Genomic DNA, 25,677 nt, shown 5'->3' with positions numbered 1-25,677 from the left:
TTTTGATGCCATAAACTGAAGTCAATTATGTTACCTCACCCTTCACCATAAACAAGGAAAACATAAAAAGAAGAAAGGATCCTAAAGAATCTTGGCAAATTCAAGTTTCAAACAGAATACTTATTTAAGTATATTTCTTTAAACTTAGAAGTCTGCAAACTCTAAGGCAGCATAAAAAAATTTAGTATTGATTCTTCTTTTTGGCATCTAAGGGGATAGAAACCCCTTTCTCATTCTCCTCCAATTCTTTCAGGGAAGTACAATGTCTTTACTCACTTTGAACCAATAATTCTGGAATAGAAAACTCTAATCCCTATCACTGTGAGTCATCCCACCCCAAATTTTTCAGCAGTTAGGTGCAATACATGGTTTGGATTTTTTCCCTCTCAGTCTGTTCCACCTTTGAAAGGTACCACAAAACCTACTCATTTTTTAAAGATTACATCTTGATTCATTTCCCTGCTATGTATTTTTATAGGTGTAATAGAGCCACAGTTCTCCAAGCTCCACAGTCAATGGACTTTGGAAGAGAAACAGTTTTGTCTTTCTTCTTGTATTACAGGAAACCCTATCACCTTTCTGAATCAAACAAATACAGATCTGTATCCTACAATCTTTAATATGAGCTCCCACTAATTTCAATGGCTATTTTTGTTCTCTCAGGAGCAGCATTTAGGCTGAGAACCCTGGGATCAGTCCCTAGTCCTGCTGCTGGACTGTTCCTGTCCTACAGGAGAGGTGCCACATACAGTACATTTCCATCCTGCTTTATTCACCTTTATTTCAGCAGAAATAAAGATTTCTTTTCTTTCATTTTTGCTTTACTTAAGCAGAAATGTAGATAAAAGCATTGTGTTTGCAAGGAGCAAGGACTCAAATTCTTCTTGGACCAAGTGGGGGTGTCTGCATAGAGTTTTAATTATTCCAAAAACAGAGTCCCCAGTGCTCAAAGACCCATGCCTCCTTTTCACTCCAGAGTCTGGTAACATCCTGTGCTATACAGAGGAATTAGGACTGAAATAGAAATTTCCAGAAATACTTTGCTATCTCTGGAAATACCAGGGCCATTTTGACAACACTTACTATTATTGTGTCAATGTTGCAATTTAAAGTACTTTCACAACCAACCAAAGGCAATTTTCCAAAGGTTACTACCAAGGACTTCATTGTTCAGTTGTTCCTTATGAAGGCAGAAAAACAGCAACTATCTTAGATGTTATTTGTGGGGGTTTTATACATATACATGCCATGCACATTTGCAAATTTTATGCATCTACTCAAGCCAATAGGATCATCCAGTGAAAGCTACTCAAGTTAATAGAGAGATTATCCCTAAACTCCAATCCACTTTTCAAAGCAAAAAAGCAATGGAGAGCTCCCCATTGAAACCCCCAGGTCCTTAACACACCAAACTCAGCCCAGCACTGCAGCTGATCTCAGCTGCTGGGTCAGAGCTGATGCCCACAGAAATCTCCCGAAAAAAACCTTTGGCCATGGACTTTAGAGCTCAAACTGTCAGCCTGGAACCTTCCATGCACTCTACAGCCATGCACAGGGATGTGTGCACCTGGAAACCACTGCAAGTGTAAACCAAGCAGGAAAATAACATCCAGAAATGCACAATGATCATCCAAGTCCCAAAGACTACAAAATTATTTAACTATGGAATTGCTGAGCCTGTGCATACTACTTCCCCAATCACTTCAAACTGCCACATTGGGGTTCTACAGCTTTCTCACACCAACTTTTTATGTTCTTATTCACATATTCAAACCAATTACCCAAAATCCTTTGGTCTAAAAAGAAAATTATTTTCTTTTAAATTCTGAAAGCATTACATCATATTGCTTATCTAAATTCCTTTATAAATTCAAACATTAGCCTTGTCACAATCACAACATTTATATTTAAGGCTCTTTTCAGTCATAGCTTGTTCACTTTGTTATTTCAGTAGTGTTGTCTCAGTGAAAACTGACTTCACTCACTCAGTTCTCTATGGACAAAAGCTAACTATTAAAGTTTGTACGATAAGAGAGAGCTGGTTTATAAATCAAACTGAAGCCCATTAGTGAGTGGCTTTGAACAAATATATGAACAACTATAGCCTTGAAGTCAATTCTTATTTCCCAGTGAAGCCAGACTATCTCCAGGTGATAGTTTTAAAAATAAATTACAGAGATAAGAGAAATGTGTTGTTTAAAAAGCAATCATGAACAATTATATACTCTCCTCTTCATAAAACTGTGTTAAAAAAGTCCAAAAGCTCACCCAATAATCCCATTAATACAATAAAGGCCTGCTACTTGTGGAAACATAGTAGCAACAAAATGCCCCCATTTAATTTTGCCATGAACTGATAACCTGGCAAGAAAGGAAGGTAGCTATAAAAAGCTACCTACAGATCAGTCAACGGGTTACATTTCTAGATGTGCCTTAAAAAAAGTCATGTCAAAAAGCAACACAAAAACATTTGTCATTGGAACTGCTGCAAATCCCTAAAAAACACATGAATATATACACTGCCTCTGGGCTTCCAGCAAACACAAGCCTGAAATGAACCTAGCACCCAAGTAGATTGGCATCAGTTCCTTTCAGTTTCACCTGAACCCTTTGGTTATCAGACATACCTTGGCAGGAGGGGTGTGTTTAATGCCTCATCTGTTTCTAACTGACATCTAGTACCAATCTGAAATATTTCATTTCAATTTTTAACAAATACATATGACGCTTTTAAAATATCCATTTCAGAAAAGTTAAAGACCTCCCAAGTCCATTACCCTGCCATTTAGAAACCACAGCACTTGTAGATTTATAATAAGCAATACACACTGATGTTTTTACTCATGATATAACCCACTAAAAATCTTAAAATAATGCCAAAATAACAAATATAAAGAAACCAGTTCCATTGTCTTTATTTTTGTTTAATGGGGCATTCACCTCTGGAACTCTTCAAAGGGCAGTGTTCACAGAATGGTTTACATATTCTGTGATAAAAGACATCTATTAACTTTGTGACGCTCCACCCAGCCCAGGATCCCACAGCACTTCACAAAGCACTCTCTAATTACACAGAGGAGATAGGGAGATAGAAATGCCCCCCATGCCCTGAAGTCCTGCAGGGATAAAGCATGCAGAGGACAGTTTACAATGGTCTGGGTCTAAATTTGGAAAGCTTAGAACTTTAAAAAGCATTTATCCCATAGCACAGGATCCAACCCTCAAGGCTCTGCATCAATGCATGAGATGGGTCATGCTGAATACATGAGGGAAACTTAAGCCTTAGGGAGAGTCCAGACCCAAAAAGGATCTCAGCACTGAGCCAGAGAAGTCACCCAGACCCCAAGAGCAAAGGGGCACCATCTAATTTGCTCATTCAGAGCCACCACCTATGAAAGTCCTGGGCATTTCTGTGAAAACACACAGAGGACATTTCAAACCTACTTCTCCTTCAGGCCACAGATAAAAAAACATAGTCATAATAGCTGGCCAGCTTTTAAACCATCCATTTTATGGCTGGCAAACTCTTATCTCAATTCAGTCTTAATAGTGATTTCTGCTCAAACGTGAGCAACAACAGAGTATCCTCAAATGAACTTATCTGCAAAGGGAAGATTTCTAAGCAGGGGAGTTCTGCTACTTGTGCCAAGTGGATCATCCCTCTTTCCTCTGAAGGTAAATGTTGCACATGTCAGTAAGTTCCTGAGTTTGTTAATAAATGATACAAAACCACAAGTATTTCCAGTTTAAAAAAATACAAGTGTTAACAACTATAAAGTTATAGTAAAACATTAAGAATAGTAAAATTTGTTTATTTTCATATAATTCTCCACTTGGCAGAAATGTAGTATACCAAAATCAGTCCTATAACCAGTCAGAATTATATGAGAGCAACTCACTGGCAATACATCTAGGATAAACAAAACTTTTATTTAAATGCTACCTTTTACCTTAGTCATGACTTTAAGCCAAAATACTGCCAGGTAAAGAAGAGGGAACAACTCAGGCACAGGACATACCTGTCTGGTAATTCTGAATGAATGCCTAATGCTGTCTCCCTGCAGTGCTATCAAGGACCTTCTTCACCTCAGAAAATCTGTTCAAAATTTTTCTCCAAAGTAAGAACAAAAAGGCTTTTTCTAAGAGAAAAAGCTATTGCCCATGCTCCAGCAAGTTCAACTCAGCAAAAATATTTGAACACTTTTAATCACTCTTCACGAAAAGTCAGATTGAGCTGACACACAGCTAAGCTTTAATGTCTCATGGCTATGAACTGTCACCCTCCTGCCTGAAACCTGGTGCCTAACTGCACCTCAGAAAGACAAAACAAGCCTGGACATCCTCTGAATAAAAACCCTAGGCCCAAGGGAAACATACAGTACATGGGGGCAGAAGATTTAATGTGCACAGTTTATACATGATATAAACTTTCATGGCACCAAGCAGATCCTTCAAAAGAGGTTAATGTGTGAAACAGAATCTAACTGAACTGGAAATCAGCAGTGCCCCACTCTTCAGCACCCAGTCTCAGAGGCAGAATTGGGTTAACTCAACCCTCTGCTTTTCCTAAAGGCACAATCCTGTAATCTCCGCACAACCTGAGGCTGCAGTGGAACAGCCTCCAGACTGTGAGCTACAAAACACCACATCTTTATGTAAAGAAAGGGAAAACTGCTTCATGGTTTAAAGGAGACTGAGGTCACCAGAACAACTTTCACAGTGACATCCCAATGCTTTTGCTTTCAGTGTTTTGACAGAAAACACAAGACCAAGCAAAACAATGAAGATGGACAAAAGGAGGGAGTGGGTAGCTCTGCCTAATACCATGCTTAATGAAAACTGGAAGTAATTTTAACAAATTATATGTATTCTCAGTACCTTCCCTTTCTTATTGCTCACCCATTTTTGTGTCCTGTGTGTAACCTTTAAAGAGCTACATAAGCATTTTCTTGATCTATAACGATCTTTCAACATGGCTGTCAAAAATTTACCAATCAGGAGGTTCAGAAGTTGAGTTTTATTAACATTTCCTCTTCTGCACAGGGAATAAGAGAAAGTAATTGATACCTTCACTCTTCATGCAAAAAATGAATGGCTTCAAACAATTTTCATTTAAGAAATTATATCCTCTGGACAATACTTAAAACAGCAGGAACCATCCTAGTGTAAGCATATAAACCTATAAAGTTACAGAGCTATTGCCAAACCAACTTGAGCAGTATATGGATGCATTTGCATTCCAGCTCACTAGCAAAAATGGCTGGAAATTTTCTTCATCTATGCATGTCATCCATGAAATGCTGGGTTAAGGAAGGAATTTTATTTCAAACAAATAGGTTAACAACTGTAAGAATTGCTAAGGAAAATGATTGTAACAAGGAAAAAGAAACCCAAATGAGCAATGCACAAATACTTCAAATAATAAAGATTAGGGATGTCCCTGAATCCACTATAATTTCATATATTACTTTAATAAATATTTATTAAAGCACCAGAATTAACATGCAAAAACTAGTTAAACATTGGTGATACCATTTCTGACTGCCAATGTGTTTAACTCAAATGTGTGCCTGATCAGCATGGCATGTATTTCCCCACAACTAGTACTCCAAAAAATGAAGTTCAAGAACGGAGTTCCTGAGGCTCCAAATACAGACTTGTGACAGCATCAAATTTCTTTTATAAAATAATTCAAAGACAACAGTACAAGTGGAACAGTAAATACTCCATAAGGTTTAACTGAATTCACAATCTCCAACTGTACAGATAACAGGGACAGAGAAATTTTGGTCTGCAGAACAAGCACAGGATGAAACCCCAAATAAGCAATAGTTTAGGCAGACACCTAGCAGTCTTAGATGTACAGATCTGTCAGTTAAACCCCCCTCTCCCTTTTTAAATCCCATTATGTTTTTGCTTGTTTCCATCCTATTTCAGTTTTAAATTCACAGCAATGGGGCATCATCACCAGAGACTGTGGTGCTAACATCTTGTTTCACCTTAACAAGGTTTCACCTTAATGTAATGTTTTCTTTAGGTGGGCACTTTGTTGCATTATTTATAGTCTGGAAAAAGTTGAAATCATTCTAGTAGGAACTCAGCTGCCTGTGGCTGGGGAGACTCATCAGGCTACTGGAGTGTCTGGGGACTTGCCTGCAAAACACACAACAGGGGCTGGGCAGAAGAGTCAGGGAAAAACCAAGATCAAACCAGACAATGGCAGCAACTCCAAAAACAAAGCAATATTCAAGAAATTCAGTCTGAAGGACTTTGAGCTAACTGTTAATATCCTATAACACCAATTAGTGACACCACCCTGCAGACAAATCAGCTTCCTCCTTGTCAGCTGCAGTCATTTCAGATCTCTCCTTTCCACCTCCAAATGCAAACTGCTGCCAAAGTGCAGCTGCAAAAGTCATCTCTCCTCCCGCATTCTGTTGGCCTCTTGCCAAGTCATTTTCAAGTTGCTTGTCTTCACCTACAAGATCTTGCATAGCAATAAATAACATAGAAATGACCACAGTGTGCTGAGGAATTACCAAGTCCTTTCTAAAAGCAAATGGAGGAATAAGACCTTTGATTGCCGCCCTCTCCATCAATTACAGCCCAGTCACACTCACACCCTGCATCCTCCCCCTATGCACACTCCCTTGCCCAGGCTGTCAGTCCCAAAGAGAAGTGCAGCTCCTCAGCCTCCCCCTGCTCCAGCATCCCACAGAAAGAGGCAGATCAGAGAGAAAAGCCCAGAGTGTCCCAGAGCAGAAGGGAACATGTGCAGAACAGCAGAGCCCCACGCAGAGAGGTTCCTGTGGGACTGGTGCAGCCACAGGGCTGCAAACAGAACTCACCTTTAGTTCATTTTCAGACCTTTTACCATGGGCTGCTCAAGCAGAACTCTCCTCCAGCTAATTTTCAGACCTTTTACCATGGGCTGCTCAAACAGAACTCTCCTCCAGCTCCTTTTCAGACCTTACACCATGGGCTGCTCAAGCAGAACTCTCCCCCAGCTCATTTTCAGACCTTTTACCATGGGCTGCTCAAGCAGAACTCTCCCCCAGCTCATTTTCAGACCTTACACCATGCCCAGGGCTGCTCTAAGCAGGTGGCTCTGTCCTGATCCCTGCCTGCAGCTTTGTCAGGCCTGTCTAGCAACACATTCAATTACAGTTAGGAGATTAGATGACCAAAGATTAACTAAACACCAAATAGAAAAAAAACCCCAAGCCTTCTGAGACATAAATCTTGCAAATATGGTTCCATAGAGCACAAGTCCAGATTCCTGAATAGTTTATTATTCTGTAAAATCTTCACTGTAAAAGACTGCATATACTTGAAATTTGCAAAGGTAGCAGCTTAAGTTATTTCTAGTCAGCTCATAAAAATCTGTCTTTAGCACTTTTTTCCTAAGAAGAAAGAAAGAAACCCAGACATACTCTAAGCTTAGTGAAAAGATAAGACTCTGGATATAATACCAATATGACTTCACCTTTTATTTTTTAAGGGTCCGAAACAATACTGGATGAAAGTTTATATGTAAGCATGAGGGATCTGTCAAAAAGAAAGTGAAAACCCAGCAAATTATATTTCAGACACCTTAACATATTATGCACCATACATGCTGTCAGCTTCACTGTCCTTTCCTTTGCTGTAGGCCGAATGCTTGAATACCAATCTTATTAAACTACAACTCTGAATTTATCCACTCTATATAACATTCCAGATGTCGTACCAGCTGGGAACAGGCCCTTAGGCCATCTTTGGTTGATCTCTTAGTCGCTTTCCAGCTTTTGCCAGGCATTCATCCAAAAATATGAAGGAAAGTGCTAAAAACAGATGTCAGAGTTAATGTTTTTTTCTTTTTTTTTCCTTCATGGTAGGAAATACAGAAAACTTGCACCCTACACCTATTCTATGAAATATGAATGGTGTCAAAGAACCATAAGTTAATTTTAAATTAAATCACAATGTAGAAGAGTTAATTTTTACACTATTTTTCTGACAACAGGCCAGCCTCCATCAGTCTGTTCTTTGAAAATATTATGTGGTCATTTGGATTTTTTCATTAAGTTGGAAAGTCTTCTGATGTCGTCAATCTGCAAAAATGGTTTTGAGTCCCTCATTTAAGGAAAATAATGGCTAAAATGTAAACTAGATTGATTGCAATTCATGGTAAGCTTTATGTCAAGGCTGGAGTAATGAGAGTTATTAAATCAGTACACATCTGAGCTCTGAAAGGGGAAGACCTGTTGGCCCCATCATATTACAACAAATTATTTCAACTTCCACTCACTGCAATACGAGCAGGACATGTTCAGGTCTTCCCAAGAGGTGCTGCCTCTCTTTGGGGTCCTCACAGGAGTTTAAGCATGGAATTTGAAAGATCAGGGCTGGAGAGGAGGTCCTGATCCTGCTGACACTGTGGAACGTGTGCCCCTTCTCTTTCGGGGTAGCTCTGACGTACGTGGGAGTCCTCACAAGAATTGAGTTATGCACGTGCAGAAGTGCCTGGGCTGTTCACTCCAAGGTCTGTGCAAGAGGTAATCTATTTTATCTGCTCTAGACAGGGTTCCAAATCTTCTCTCCACACACACCAGAATATTAACAAACATATGCAGAACCAATTCTCAAAGCCCTCGTGGTGCTGCCCACGGAGCCTCCCCTCAGCATGCAAGACCTTGGTTTCTGGTACAGCAAAGTACAGGAGATCATTCCCATTATAATTACACCTTACAAGGATGATCATCTCTTTTGTCCCTAAAGACAACCCTTTTAAAATTAATTTTGGGGCATTAGTCTTCATTTAAAGTCATTTAACTGCACTGAAAAAGGATTTCTCTTCAGAAATATTTTCACCCTCCTTTTCCTTGCCTCGCATTCATTAGAATGCAAAGCTGAAAGTATGAGAAAAACAGACTATCCTATAGCCTCAGTATTGAAGAAGCAGGAGAAGAATGAACATTAACTGGCAAGTTCACTGTAAAGTATAAAAATACCTGCAAAAAAAAAAAGAACAAATTTTTTTCTAATGGAATAAAAAGGGCAGGACAAGTTTAAAACTTAGCCCTAGTATTTTAATAGTAGACTTAGGATATAATTCTGATTCGTAGATTAGAATGCAATATTGCCCTGAATAGTTACCACTGGAGCCAGCACTCAAGGTGGTAAAATTTCATGGTTTATAGTCTGATATTTGAACACATTTTATGTCATCTATTAATAATATCAAAAAACATCCAAGCCAATGCACTGCATTTCTTTTAAGTAAAAGTGATGCATTCCAAGTCTTTTTTTAATAAACAGTAAAAAAAAGGTATTTTTTGCCATATGTTGTGTTGATGTTATGAGACATTATGCGAGCTGCCTGAAAAACCACAGCTTGTTTCTTCAGATTTATACCTCATACAACCAAATTACCTAGACAAAGGAAGGTCACTGACCTGTACCCTACACATATCAGCAAATACGTGTATTTTTAGCAAAGATTTTGCATGAGAATGGAGTAGTAAACTACATTTTGTCAGCATTTAAGTGATTTGAGTACAACATAATTACTGAAACAGATCAAATATTTTGAACACAGGATTAATTTCAGCATTCATGGTGTTTAAATAGGTTTGCTTGTAGAAATCACAGAAAATTCTGTGATCCTCACCAAATCCAGAAGCTGGAGAAAATAAAGTTGACTGCACACATCATTTGGACACCAGATTTGACAGAAACAAACACCAGTGAATGTGTCTGTCTGCAGAGAACTGAGGCTGCAATGCTGCTGGTGCCTTGCAGCACCTACCCTATTTCACAGTAGCTCCCTGATCAAACAGTCCTGTAGTATTTCTTTGGGGGTGCCTGAAATCAATGGCAAATCTCTTTCTGCAGTAAAAAATGAAGGGCTGATCCAAAGTCTATTGAAATTACTATGATTTTTGGACCAAAGCCTAAATAATCAGGTAAAGGAGAACATATCTTGTATTTACAATTGCAGCCATCTCCCAGGGGCTATTTAAAAAATTACAAAAACATCCCACATCATACAGCAGCCTATTACTACTAATTTTTCTCACCCATGTGCAAATACCCTAGTCTGCTTCATGAACCTGTAAATCAGTTAAAGGGTTTGGTGCCATTTTTAAAGTCCTTTTTCTCTTATGCAACATAAAAATGTTAAATGAATAAAGGCTTATACCATCAAAGCACAAAATATCTTACAGCATTATAACACAAACAAACAAAAAAATTTACTACCAATAAGATAATTCTATAAAGCTAGATTGCATAGGCTCTACTAGAAAGAGGTCAGGTTTTACAGTCTTAAGAGTATTAAAAAAAGTCCAGATTGTTTCCAGTTCTCAGAGGCCTGACTGCCTTTCCTTCCAGACCAAGAATCAGCCTGTATAAGAATAAGTTGCCTGTCTATGGGAAAGTGGGGGGAAAAACACAGAGAATAAAAGGGAATGTTTGATTTGCCAATCATTCCACAAAACCTGGGACCCACAATTTGTGTCAAATGCATTACAGTACTTAAGGCTCATGTTCAAATACATCATTTCTCTTTACCAAAGGCCATGCTAAACACTCAACCAAGCACTGAGCACCTCCAGTTACTGCCTCAAATCCCATGCAAGCATCTATTCCTATAAACAATTTCAGACATGCAAAAAAATCCATTGACAGTCACAGAACATCCTGCATGCTGGAAGTAGCACCCAAAATTTGTGTTTTCTAGGACGAAATTATTTAAAGGGATTGGTAAATAGCAACAGCTTATGGTCCAAACAATAAAGCAAGCAACTGCTTTATATAAAACAGAAGAATGAATAAAAAAAATCAGAGCTTCCATAAGATGGAAAAACGAGCAAAAAATTCCATATGCTTTTTTTAAAATACAAACTCTCCCAGTTTTGTTTCTGAAAGTCATGGACACACTCAGTACCCCTAAGGCTCCAAGCCAAGGCTCAGCAGAAGTGTTGGTGGGATGCTGCACCTACACCTGACACACACAGCACCATCAGGAGAATTAAAATGCCTCAGATCCTACAGTGCCACAGCCTGCAACACATTCCAAGCTCTGAAAATGAAAAATACAGTTGTCAGGGGTGATCCTCTCAATGAACTTAAATTACCATTTTTCCTGTTATTGCCAAAATTGATAATTAATGTAGGTAATTTTCTTCTGTGTAAGAAAATAGCATCTGAAGTCTAATAGGAGAAATAATTTAGCTTTAATTCTGACAGTTGTTTTGAAACAGTAAAGAGCAAAATTACTGTTGGAATTGGAAAAGAGATTGTTCTTTAGTTGTCCCAAGCCTGGTTCTTTATGCAAGTGTTAATGACATCAAGAAGCATTTTAACTATTCCTAGAAACAAAGTCAATCTAGAAACAAAGCCAAAAGATGCAGATTTTTAAAAGAAGATTTTTCACTTCATCTTCTACATTAGAGGCATACAAACTGGAAGAAATTCAGGTTCAAGTACGTCTCTACTAAAAGGGTCATTGTGACCTTCAGTCTCTCCTATAAATAATTTTCCTATGCTGGACAGGCCTGAAAGGATGACTGTTAAGTGTATGAGGGATATTATCCACATGCTCAATCATTTAAATGCTGTTTAAATTACCCACTGCCTTGCAAAACAATGTAATTCTATCAGAAACACCTTAACATGGGATGAATAATTTTATCAAGCAAACATTTTCCTAATAATTTTTCTAGGAACAGCATAAACTGAAATTTCTTTCAATTTTTTACTAAGGCTTCCCATGTTAAAAGAAGAAGCTTCTATAAACTCTTACAGGGCTTTAAATGTTATCTCTGGCAGAAATGACACTGAAAAAAAATAAAATCCATATTGATCACATTCACCCTTCATGAGAAATTCAGCAAAATAATTTTATCTTCTTATTTGTGCAAAATTTAACAGGAGCTTAAACAGCTCAAGAAGTTCAATAAATTTAGCTGAATTATCAAAAAACTAAATGCAATCTGCTCTTTCCTTGTTTAAGACCAGTGAAAAAACAGTTTCAAAATATTTGTGCTGTACAAGCCAAGTGATTAATGCACCATCAGGCTTTATCAGCCTAAAACATCCCCTCACCGTGGATATCTGAAGAATGACTTTCCAGTTCCAAGCACTGCATTTCCCACAGTACTTAAAATATATCTTTTTGATTTAGAAGTACTTCTCCACTGTATCTCAATGAACTCTTATTGATAGATGATAGCAGCACTACTGTGTAAGCATGGGATTATTTCTGTTACCTCCAGACCTTTCAGTCTTAATTTAGAAGGCTGAACCTAAACCTTTATCAATGTCAAAATTCTTGGATAAGAACATGTATCAACTTCTGGAGGTTCACCAGGGGCACGAGGAGGTCAGTGGGAAATTCGCATTGCATTGTATCAATCTCTCATTATTTAATCATTGGGCTCCTCTAAAGAACGTCCAATGAGCACCTATCTGTATAATGTCAATTCATCAGGTGTCCTGTTACTAGCCCAGTGTAGCAGAATTGAGTTAAAGACTTTACAGTAGAATATTTGCCCAAGTACACATCCTTCTGTCTCCTCCTTGGAAAATGAAAAGTTAAAAAATATTACTAATTTAAAAAATACTTTTAATCTACTGCTAGAAATTAAAAACATATTTGAGAAAACTTAGAATTGCAAACATTACAACATGAAACACTGATTGTGAGTTTAAACATTTCAGTCTTCTATGAAAACTGTTCATGGCAGAGATGCTAGAAAAGCAAGGTACTTAGTATTAAAGTGGGTTTTTTCCTGTGTAGCTCAACCTCAAACTGAGTAAAGATCAATTTGTGGCCCCAAAAGTATCTCTAAGAAAAAAGGAAGAAAGTCAGTACCAGTATCAGTCAGTCAGAGCAGCCCCAATATCTGTCCAGCATCCAGGGGTGCAAGAAGAAGAGAAACAACTAAAAGCTTTGGTCCATTCTCCTTTCCTCCTTGATAAATCACTCTGGGGGATGACCTTGCAAACGAGGGGCCACGGCTGCTACCTGGGACTGCTCTGCCAGCTGCTGAGCTCGGTGTCATCAGGAGGAGTACAGACCCAGGGCAGTGATTTTCACCACAGAACTCGCTGGAATAGGATTGCAGCCTCTTGGAATGCATTTGGTCCAAATTGAAATGATCTAAAGTGTGTTTGCTGCAGAAACCGCGCTGTTACAGATTCCCTGTGAAGGCTGCTATGCTGCACAAGGTGAAGACCTGCTGGCTTCTGTAAGTATGATTTACACACAGAGACCTTTGGCAGGGCTGGGACTGAGGCTGTAACAGAAAACAAGGAAGTCTGTAATTCTTGGTGCACGAAGAAACACGGGCTGCAAACAGCAGCTCCACTATTTGCTCTGAACAACAAAACCCTGAACAAAAATTGGTAGTTGGTGCTTTTAACAAGTGCCAGTTCCCCATTCAGTTTGCCAATAAATAGAAGTATTTAAAAACAATTTTCAGTTCACTAAGCAACCTATCACACACAAGTAATGATATAATTACTCGTGCATATGCTGCTCACACACTCCCAGCCAGCAATTAGCCTAAACAAAAGTATTGTTTGAATAGGATCATGCCTGAATTAGGCAGTACCAGTCCCTCTAAGAGTACTTTTGCCTGAAGTTAAGTGGTTTTCATTTTCTCTTAATCCTTGCCTCCTTTCCCTCCTTTCCATTGCAAATCAGAAACACATTTCACTTGATTACAGAGCTAACTTCCTTACCCAAAAAAAAAAACCAACAAAAACATATTCTTTAAAATAGAGACCAAAATTAAACCTGTGGGGAAAAAAAAAGGTATATATAAAAAAAGGAGTAGAATTAAAAATATTATGGAACACCTAACATCACCATCAGTTTAATTTTCAGAGAAACACCAAATGATGCTTTTTATCTTCACACAGCCTCACAAACACATGGCTGTAAACTCCTTAAATATGATTATAAACTCATTACAGACATCTGTAGGATTAGTATGGAGTACTACAAACCTGACCTAGTAATTTGTTATTTACACAAGATGTCCTAGCTAGGAGAATGGAAAGACTTGCAGGACTCAAGTCAGTGAAATCAGTGTTATTCTAATATCAGCAGACTGACTGAATGAGGACTGCAAGGTCAGTCTTCTGCATAGCAGAAAAGGAGAGTTTCTAATACAGTGCTGAAATTCCCACAGCCACATATTAGTGGTTGCAATTCTGGTGCTTGGATAAAATTAAGTTTATCAGTTCATTCTCCAAATACACAAATAAAACCACCAAGTGTTCCATAGTGGAATGTTTTCATTATAGGAGAATTCCTGAAATAGTTTGTGGCCACTTGAAAACAGTTTGTTTATTCAAAAAAAAATCTCTAAATGAAGAGCTAGACATTAAGACTCAAGATGTTAAGCCTTTTTAATAGTTCTGAATGCTTTTTTAGGGTATCCACAAAAATGGTTTGCCAGAGAAAAACACAAGTTTCAGGCTCCTTCTCAAATCAGAGTAGTGAAGCTTTATGTGCATGGGAAGCAAGCGAGCCACTAACTACAAATCTTCCTCCTTTCCAGGGATTAGAGCTTGTCTTCACTGATGTTTTAATTTGCAGCGATGTCCCTTCCATGACTGACTCATCCCCAGGCCTGAAAACGCGTGGCTCCATTTCTCTGGTGATTGAGATGCAAAAGGGAAGGGAATGAAGAGGCTCAGGCTGGGAGCAGAAGGCAGCAAGCAGCTGACGCGCCAAGCCAGAGCAGAGCAGGGAGGATGGCGATCGGCAGCAGGTGGAATGGGGAAGGAGATGAAGGAAATTGTGGAAAATCGGCTGTCAGCCCAGTGGGACACATAAGACAACTTCTGCCCACACAAGAGTTTCCTAGGTGCAATGTGAAAAAACTTACAGAACAGACACAAACAGGTATTGCTGCTGGACTACAAATAAAAAGGTGGAGTAATAGGAGTAAATCAGTTTAGTTCAATATTAATTTTTAAAGTAATTCAGACCCTCAGTTCCACTGCATTCTTTCAAATTAATACTTTAAATGTCATGCTCCTTTTCCTTGTGAAAAAGCAGAAGCCAAGACAGACTATTTCTATTTGTGGAAGACAAGTCTTTAATGAGAATATTTTCCTGATTTTGGCATTCACTTTATAACAAGGCACTTTTCTAGCAAACCCAAAGAAAGACCAGGTATTAAATGAACTGTAGCAGCTGCAGCCTGGGTATTACAACTTGCACATCTAGTTGAAAACAGACTGACCAGTTTCTACCTTACCTTGAATAGCTAAACACAAGCCTGATAGTGCAGATTTTCATTAATATTTGTTTAGAAACACTATATTTCTTTGCCAAGATTGGACTACTTAGAACCATATGTCTAATTCCAGAATCAGGCTATCCTTGTTGTGAGTTTAAACTGGTAAACATCATACAATTTAGAAGAAGCAAGGTCAACTAGAAAGCTAACTGGTCAAGCAAACATTTTCTCTCTTTAAAGATAAACTTATTTTCTTTTTTCCTTCCCCTTTTTTACCCACAACCCCAAGAGAACTCTCAGCCAGCCAGCCAATCAAAGTGGAAATGTACTTCAAACACATTCAGCCCAACCAAGTTTTCACTGCTGTCCTTCTTGGTGGTCCGTCATATGGAATGGTTTTAATACTTGGAAGCAATACCTTAAGTGTCAGAAAACAAGAACATTTTATTTCTGCAAGAAAGCTTTCCAGTACTACTAGTATTTTGGAAAAGAAAAAAATTCCTTGTAGTAGATTAAAAGGTGAAAAGCCAAAAGAAATCAGAAAGAATACTAGGAAATTGTTCCTTATGGCAAGGTTCAACATGTATCTCAAACTTGTAGAAAGGGTTGTTACTTGTATATTCATTTAATAATTTAATTTATTTTCAGACATTTATTCAGTTATTTAACTATTTTCATTAATGGTAAGGGGCCATATTTTTTTTAATCTCAGATTTTTTACAGCAGTTGAAGTCTTTGGCTATGCATCAAAATCTGTTTGGTACCAAGTTAGGTTTAAATTGCATTGACCCAGTAAAATCTCAGAAATGAAGGTTGCAATGCACTGATACAAGATATCATATGGTCAACAATGCAGAAGCCTTTAGAAAATGTTCAATTTAGACATTTCTACATTTCTGTCCTTTGGGATCCCAGAGAGGTATTTGCTTTGAATCACCGTTTTTCCCTGAAGATACAGCAATAAATGTGTCAAAACTATAATATCCCACTGTATGCAGATACCACCCCAGTGTCAGTATTTAATCAGATCTTTAAAGGTATCTTCCTCTATAATCATAGAAGTGGTAAGAAATATATTCACTGAATTTTGAAAATATCTAGCCAAAGAATTTCATCTGCATGTAATTCTTAAATACACATAGAGCAACAAAATATGCAAAGAGGTTAGTGCAGTCTTGTACAAAAATGAGAGCACAGTCCTGCCAGATTAAACCAGAACAAAATGTACTATCTTGCATGTACAACATGAATCCATGTGTAATTCTGCTGGGCTAGAGCAGAGTACAGTGTGTTCCTATTAATATTTACTCATCTTTCATTTCAAACTGTAAGCTTGTCATTTCAGATAGCAAATACTTTTGAATATTTAAGTAACAGCTAGTTCTATTTTACTGAGATTACTTACTAACAAAGGAATGAATGATTCTGATTAAACTGGCTCCCTGCTTGAAAAATATCATACACAACAGCCAAAGAAAACCCCTTGAAACATTCCTGTGTTTGGAGGATGTAAGGAAACTAATCTTGGATCATGACGATGATGATGCTGCTATGTAAAAATATTATCCATCTCTCACTGGAAATTAACTGGCCTGGAGAAAAAGAACAGCACAAGGGGGAAAAGGGCACATTGGGAAGATAGGGATAGATGGTTTTCCTGCAAGTGTCTCAAGATTGCCTAGCCAAAAGAACAGAGGTTCTAAGTGCACAAGGTTATTTCAATTTGCCAATTTTCAGGTGTAATTTGGGATGCACAGGAACACCAGGACCCTGTGGGGATGCCCAGAGGACAATTCTGGACATCAGGGAAAAGGAAGGAATCTATTTCCCAAAGGCCAGCAGCCCTTCACAGTAGGGCAAGACAGAAAATTAATTGCTAAAATTAAATTAAGGAATTAAGGTGTGTGTATTCTTAATTTATGTGGTAACCTTCCAGTACTGATTCCACTTCTGTGTTGGATAGGTTAAAATAGGCTTTCAATGTATATATATTTCTCTCTTTTTATTCACCTCAAATTTATCATGTATCAAACATATCCATTCCAGCTTATAAAAATTCAAGAGATAACCCAATGAAGGATTTTCACCCTCTGGTTTTATGACTTCCATCCATTCATATCATAAATGTCAAAAGAAAGAGTTGAATGAAGCAGAGAGAAAAAAAATCTAGTTTTCTTACCCAGTTTGACCATGATACAATTGAGTTTTGTATTAGCATTTCAGCAAAAGTATAATTGTAACTGTGTATTATTACAAACCTATGATTCATTTCCTAGAAAATCAAGGAAAATCTTTTTATTCACCAGAGAAATCCTTGTATACTTGCAGGAAGGTAAAGCTAGAGATACAGATCAGCTCCCATCTGCATTCAATGTATTTGTAACTTTCAATATATAATGCTTAGGGACTGAATTTTCTTCAAAAGAAACTACTACTAATACAGTTGCTTTTACTTTTAACATTTTGATGTTTCAGCACCACTTTCAGTTCCAGGAATTCAAACTAAATTTCATACTGCTAAGTGTCTGGGAAGAGCAGGCTTCAAAACTAAATCACATTTATGAAAGAACAGAAGCTGGCCATAACCTAGATCCAATTCAGATCTCAACGGAATTAATGGAAAACTTTCCAGCAAATGGAATTCTTTCCATCAAATGGAATTGGGCTTTGAACTGGCTTCTGCATAGAGCTATGCTGGTATTTGAGGCTTTTTCAAGGGGATTCATTTTGTTTGTTTTTTAATCAGCTATATTATTCACATATTCCAAACAGTCTAGTCAAAGACTCAGACTAAGCCTCTGTTATATTTGATTTATCATCTTCTCAAGAACGTGCTCCATTAAATGGAAACTATTCTGATCAAAGTGTATAACCTTTATAGTGTTTTTCAACTACTGTCATTAAATGCAGCCTGAGTTGCAGCTGCATTTTACTGTCCTGTAAGTTATTGCTTTCCCAGGTGTTTAGTCCAAGGAAGGTCTTATCCAAGAACCTTTTCTGTTGATAATCAAGACCCTCTAGGGAAGCAAAAGTATGAATTTTTGTAAACATTTAAACTAAATTCAAACAGTTCACAGTGGCTCAGCATGCTTTCTATGGTAGCTTTTCTGCTTCCTTTCGTCTGTCTGAAAACATTGTCAGATTAAAGCTCAAATAAACTCACCTCAGTTCCCTCTTTTAGGATAGTGATGAGCAAACTCTTTTCTTCAAGCAGCTCCTGCAAGGAGCCCATCTTCCAAAATACATCTGCCCATCACTGACAGAACCACACCTTGGGATGCAGGGCAAGTCTGGCTCTTCTCTCACTTCCACAGGGAATGTTTCCTAACAAACTCCCTCTTCTTACATTGAGAAATGTACTCTAAGTGTCTATGAATGTAATTCAGAGAGTTTTGATGTGAAATTCAACTGACTCCTGGAACACATTGTGTTATGAGTAAATTTCCACAGCACGCCACACATTTCCTAGGTTTACTTCAGATCTTTTGCCAAGACTAACAGCATTTCTTTTATGTTGCTTTCTTTACATTTATATCTATATTCCATGTTTAACATAATGTTTCTATGAGTCTGGAGAAAGCATTAAAAAATTTTAACCTTAAAAAAAATAATTTGTTTCTTTCTAAACACTGTTCCATCCATTATTCCCATTTGTTTCTTTATAATTGGCCCAACCTTCCCTTACAAAAACTTCATAAACTAATACAATATTCTGACTTTTCACAAGCTGGAAAGTGAAAAATCTGCCTAACACTTATTTTTCCATTAAATAAAATGAGTCAAACAATTCACAGAGAGGACAATCACTTCTAATTCTACATATTCTGCAGATGTAACTATAAATATCAAAACATCTCTAAAATAGTGCTGCTTTTGTCTCCATTACCTCCTATTAATATTTTATAAAAGTGGTTGCACTTATTTATGAAACTGAGTGCGTTAATTTGGATTTTGTGTAGTGTGTTGTCATTCAACTTGCTATCAATTTGATGTGCCTCCAAAAGATAAGACTCGCTCTCAATCTTACTCTGTTCCACATTAATATCTGATATCAGAGTCCCATGAGCCAATCCACCTCTATAATTTTCACACGTGGCACACTGACCTGGTCATCGTAACGGTAAGTGAGGAACTGCTCCCCCGTGGTGTCCTCAAGAAAACTCCCCTGTGGAGAAAGTGCAAACTCAGGCAGGAAGTATGCACCTTGGGACTGCTCTGCTCTTGTCTGCAAGGAAATCAGAGAGGTCACGTTACACCTACTACAAACACAAGTAATTTTTTTAAAAGACTATGCATATAATTACAACATCTAGACATGAACTTCTGGAGGGAAAAATAGAAAGTGTTGTGTTTTAAGGCATGGTATTTCTGGGTGGATATTTTGCTATGATGGAGACATGCTAAATACATACAGAGGTTTAAATCAAGATGCCTTGATTTCAGAAAAATCTACTAAACCAAAGGAGATCATCTCTGGCTTATCAAACATCACTGCTCAAAGACATTCAAAAAGCAATGTTACACTTTCTTTTTCCTCAGGCACTTCACTACAGAAGTAGCTACTGCAGGTAACTGGCTTTTGGTTAAATGCAACATATTTTATTTTTACAGGGAGAAACAAAGACAGAATGATATCATGAGGGCTCATCTAGTCCAATAGCAAGCCATTACACTCAATTATTTTCCTATCTTGCAGGAAGATATTACTGCAAGGAAGAAATAGGAATGACTGGAGCTAGCACAGGCAGTGCTCCATATTAGTTCAGGACACTATTCACAACCGGGGAAGAGCATTTGAGAACAGGCTGGGAAAGGAAAAAGGGCTCATTTCAAGCTACAGAGGAGTTAATTCTGTCAGAATCATAGCTGGCACCTCCAGCTGGGCTGTCTGACACCTGTCTGATTGGAGAAACAGCTTTAGCTTGGAGCATCTGTGCCTGGTGAGACATCACAGCACACCTGAGGCTGCTCAGCACACCCAGCCCGGGCTGGGCCAGCAGCATCTCCCTGCACTGGAGGTCTCCAGCAGCCCAGATATGCAGCAAATGCTATTCACAGACTTTCCTGCCCTTACTCCTCCTGCATTTAACACTGCCCTGAGAAGCCAACTGGTTTGTATACTAGAGAAAATAAGCAATCATCTTTTGAATGCAGAATGAATATTGAGTCCAGCTGTGTAATGAGGACAGGGCAAGGAGATGAGCATTCCCTTCCAAAAGGTAGAAACCTTTCAGGGAAGAAAAAAAGGCCTGAAATGTGCAAGTTACTGCTGGACATTTACCCATGAATAAACTTAATAAATAAGGGTGTAATTAAACAGTATGTATTGACATTTACACAGCAATTTCAACAGAAAGCTGGCAGCTGCCATCACCCAGTTTCTAGACTCTTGGCTAGAACTGTACCAAATATAGGTGCCAGCTAACAGGAGATTCCTAAAGCAATCACAATTTAAAGCAGTTTGTGGTGGAAAACGAAGCTAAGATCCACTGCACTTTCTCTCTTGCAGTAAGTTCACCTTCTGAAGCTCACAAGTTATATCATATAAAGCAGATGGCATGTCATTTGCAGGATGGTCTGGAGAAGCTTACAGGGCTTTTGCTGACTCTGTTGAGAGCTGTCAGCATCTCGGACTGCAAACCCCATCAGTCATGACAGCATCAGATTAACATACTTGGTTGAAATCAAGCAGTCTTCATGTAAACTAGAAATAGCTTGCAAAGGATATGTCTAGACTGGGGTGAAGGTCACATTTCAGCAAGCAAGACTGAACAAGACTGTAAAGAGGATTTTTTCATCAGTCCTACATAAGAGTAATTCATATTCACACCATATTATCCTTACATTTCTATAAAGCTTATTACAGCAGAGATCTCCTTTTTACTCTTCAGCCAACTGCCCTCATTGATGCACAATTAAGTAATAAAATATGGAGAACAAATCCACGTTTGGTAACAACAGCTCCCCATAAGGCCACCAGAAGAGGCCTGCAGTGCTGCCTGCTGCAGAGCCTGAGCTGATGCAAGCCCTGACACGAGAGGGGCTGACATAATCTGGCATCCTTCCCCTGTCACAGATCTCTGCGAGGGAACACGGCAGTGATGTCATCCCGGGATTTCAGCACCGGGCTAATGAAGAGAGAGAGGCATTCTAAACCTCAAGTGGCCTGGCTTAAAGTACTTAGCATTTCTGCCTCGGTTTTGCCAGGTGTAAAACAATTACAACACCTACTGACCTACCTTAACAGTGCATTGTTTAGTTTATATCTGTAGAACACTTTGGAAAATAATCCTGTTAAGTGCTAGTGATTAATAACAATATTTTTGGAAGATTTTCCTAATTTACAGGCAGGAGAGAATCAAAATTACCCCACTATATCTCTTAGCTATTGGATATATCACACTGTTGCCTAATCTCTCATAAACAAATTTGTCAGTAGGATACAGAGCAGTAAACTTGTTTGCATGTCTCATCTTTGTAGTTTAAACATTTAAAATATAAAGTCTTTGGACACTAATCAGTATTATGCTTTGAATATAAAACATGCCAATATTTGAAGCTGAAATAGCAATTTGAAAAGCATAACAAGAAAAACTAGGGGTTTCTAACCCACATTCCATTTTCTTGTGAAAAGCTCACGAGCAGTTAGGCACTTGAGGAGAAGAGGAATGCTTGCTAGATTCAGGCAAGCAAAATCTGGATTCCAAGCATGGAAAACTCAGTGTAAAATGCAGATATTTTATAAGGTTACACAGGAGGTTACAATGGAAACTGATTGTCAGCTGCAGCAATAGGTACTGCTACCTGTCTGGTATAAGTCAAGTAGGAAAGAATGCAGCCAAGCAATTAATTAAAAACAAACAAACAAAAAAAACCACTAAGAACACACTATCAGCTGTCATAGCAAACTGATGTTGAAACCAATGATTTGCATCTGATAAACAACCCAAACTGAAAAGTTAATTTTTAAAAAAATCAAATCTTCAAATGTTCAAAGAACTTTTTTTTTATCTACTCACCAAAGCAGCAGAAAAACATTTTTAGCACCTAGATGCAGGCACCTCCAAAGAGGCTGCATGTTCCCAATGCACTTTCATTCATACATTGTACTGAACACAAAATAGAATGTTTCCACTTAGTCCATTTTATTCCCCACTGAGGAATCCACCAATGCTCCTTATGAGGCTTTTATATTTCTATGGGCACTTTGGCTTAAACATAATTCAAATTTCAACAGTCTGTGGGTTTATAGTATATTTGAGATCATCTCTGAATGATTTAGCTAATCTGATATAAATTCATGTTTTAAAGTAAAGACTATAAGTGCAAGTTTCAGAAAACAATTACATTTCATGCTAGTGCTTTAGGTCTGTTTAATGGCCAGTTTAATCTCAACAGCTTTAAATTAAATGTGTCAAGTTACAAGTACACTTAAGATTTAAAGCAGGCATTTTAAACCAGATTTTATGATCTTAAGCATATGAAGACAGTAGAGGGTGATAACATAGCCAAAGCAGATATAATACTAATCACTACATAAAATTCACTGACATTAATATATCATGCAGCAAGGAAGTACATATTACCTACTGACAAAAAAATAAATATAAAAATTGGAAACAGAACAGCGTTTGAAAATCTTCCTGGTCCATTAGGACATGTAACTTATTAGTCAGAAACTGAAAAAATAAGGCCTTCCATGCTACATCTTTCCAGCTATGTGATCAAGGAGAGCTGTCCTGATCAGCAGAAGGGGGAAGTGTGAAAGGCACTGGGTTTATTCCAGCCTTTATTATGCTGGAGCACAGCTTTGATGCCAGCTGTGATTGCTGCCTCACTCACCACTCCCCACCTGAGTGCTGAAAGACCAAATTACTCTTCCACTTTCAACTGCACAAGACACAAAGAGCTGCCTGTATCCAAGCTCTGGCTTTTAGATCTCCTTCCACCAAGAGCTGCATGTTGCCTCTGCTGCTGCAGAGTTTCCTTGCTCTGTAGAACACTGACTAGAAGCTGCTGGAGTTGAGGATTTGAGGATTTTATTTTATTTTTGAGAGTCAGAGGAATGGTCGCTGAGTGCTTCCCAGCCAAAGCTGCCATTAGCAAGGCTGGGAAGGACTGAGCTCCCAGTGACTGAGCAGGAGGTGCTGCTGGGGCACAACTTCTGCTTTGTGTGACCCAAAATGAATCCCTGTGGCACATTCTGAAAGCACCACACGATGCAAAGTACTGCTCTTGAACTGCTCTTTATTTCCTTAAGACCCAGGATTCATGTTAGCTATTTTCATCCAGCTTACTTAAAATTATCAAATCACTAAACTGTAGAGTTTTCCATTACTAAAAATTATAAATATTAATCATTGGTCATTCCTTTCAAGTCGGAGAGTAATAATTTCATCCAAAGATTTAAACTGCCATTGTAATTTCTGATAAATTCAAAATCTGGTTTAGTCTACAGTTCTTGGAGATAATTTGATACTAAGGCCAAGACAAAGCTCAACTAAACCTCATAATGGCATGCTACTATTCTACTTAATCACAGCCACGAGGAGACTTGAAAGGAATTGTTCCATGTTTACATGTAGACAGCGGAAGCTTTAGAAAGAGAGCTTTCTATTAAATCTGAGCTGTGAATGTCAAGAAAATGAGAAAACAGAGGTGTAATAGCTCAAAGAAATTATCTGAACATAATTAGAAATAAAACATTAATATTGCAGGTACAGAGGAATTTTTAATTTTAGACTTTCTTGGCGCCAATGACCACATACAAAGAAAAGTAAGAACTCTTCCTTTTATGTACCCTTAATACATATAAACATTACCTACACTTAAATCAGTCATTCCATAATTAGGCCTGTGTCCTTGCTAAAATTGGGAGCATAAGGAGAGCAAACTGAAGTAATGCCGAGGAGAGCTTCAAAATTATCTATTCCAAATGCTGAAAATTACAAATGCCATGTTCTTCCTGAAACTGCCTCAATATCTTACTTTTAAAAAGAAACACAGACAAAACATCAAAGGTCCAATCAACAAAAGCTTTACAGTTATGCACAAGTGCACTACCCTGCCCAAAGTAAATTCTGTAAAGAAAAGAGAAAGACAGTGAAGGCAGTTTGCTTTCCATAGTTTTGTGGCTCTTTTATTAGTTCTTGTTGGAAGTGGAAAATGGGCAGCATTCATTTCCAAAATCATTGTTTTAGGGGGGAAAAAAAGACAAGAAAAGCAAAATGAGAAAAATTATCTGCTTTCTTAATGACTTGTAAATACATGTTTGTCAGATTAATATGCACAGCAAGTCCAATCATATACCAAAATGTGTGTATTCCCATTTAATTCAAGTTAAATATGTGTCTCCTGAGCTGCTGCAGCATTTGATTTACGCCCCAGGGAAGTAATATACCAGCTAAGTAGCAGTTTAGTTTAATGGATTTTCAAGGACTCCAATACAAAAATGTTAGATTGAGCACTGCACTGCAGCTTCACCACAACATGAAAAAGTGTATTTCCAGATAAACAATGTCACACTAACAGTCCAGAACCTCAGCTATCTCCAGAGCAAGCAATCCTGATGAATAAATATCCAGTAAGGGTCAGATTAGCTTTTGTCATGGCCAAGATCTACAGAAACAGCTTCCTGATGCTAGACACTCTGAAACATTTAAAGACCCTGCAAGGGAACTGAGTTTCCACAGCAGCTGCCAGCAGCTCAGCATTTCTGCAGACCAGGCCAATTATTTAATTATTAATATTAAACTAAGAGGCCAGCATTTAAAATCAGAATTAAAGTATAAATGTCATTTCTGCTAGAAAAATGAAAGAGGACTTGGCCGAACTGAAGTCAAGCACTTCTTCATAGAAGAATCCTGAAAGAAAATTTGGCTGTCAGATTTCATCAGGGAAGTCACAACTGAGACAATCTGAAACATTGAGTCTAAAGCTCTGCTGGGGACTGAACTAGAGGGGGAGACTCAGGGATTGTTCTTCCATGTTCATTCCATATTAAAAACAGACTTAAGACATGTCTGATTAAACCCAAATCTAATTATTTTTTCCTCTCATCTCTCATTCTAGGCCTGCTTGAACATGAAGAAATAAAACAAGCTTGGAAAAATGTGCCTCTGAGTTGAAGATACATATAAAGATAAGCAAAAGACAATTCTTAAGTATTTTGGATAAGCCACCATTTTTCCAACACAGTAAAACACTGCCAGCAAGCAACTCAGAAACTGATAGCTCAGCTATTGTTTGAAGTGCCTATCACTGAAAATGAACCTAAGCTGTAGCTGTAATCATATTCACAGCTGCAAGGAAGCCACTGCCTGCATCACCTCTGCTGCTCGAACCACCCTGCGCCCGCCGGAGCGCTCGGAGCCGTTCCAGGGCTGGAATGGGTTTGAGATCACGTCACCAGAGCTAAAGTGTTTAGCCCAAACCT

The 25,677-nt window shown here is 38.2% G+C and overlaps 1 protein-coding gene across 1 annotated transcript in view; it reads right to left on the bottom strand.

The window, feature by feature from the left end:
* The window catches only part of ADAMTSL3 (ADAMTS like 3), a 169,002-nt gene that overhangs the window by 120,861 nt on the left and 22,464 nt on the right, over positions 1–25,677 (bottom strand). Inside the window, exon 3 of the mRNA XM_058033732.1 lies at positions 19,348–19,467. Within this exon, the coding sequence (XP_057889715.1) occupies positions 19,348–19,467 (120 nt within the window). The remainder of the gene's footprint in view (positions 1–19,347; positions 19,468–25,677) is intronic.

Source organism: Melospiza georgiana, chromosome 13 (genome assembly GCF_028018845.1).
Source record: "Melospiza georgiana isolate bMelGeo1 chromosome 13, bMelGeo1.pri, whole genome shotgun sequence".
Classification (NCBI taxonomy): domain Eukaryota; kingdom Metazoa; phylum Chordata; class Aves; order Passeriformes; family Passerellidae; genus Melospiza; species Melospiza georgiana.
This window is presented reverse-complemented; position numbering and strand designations above follow the sequence as displayed.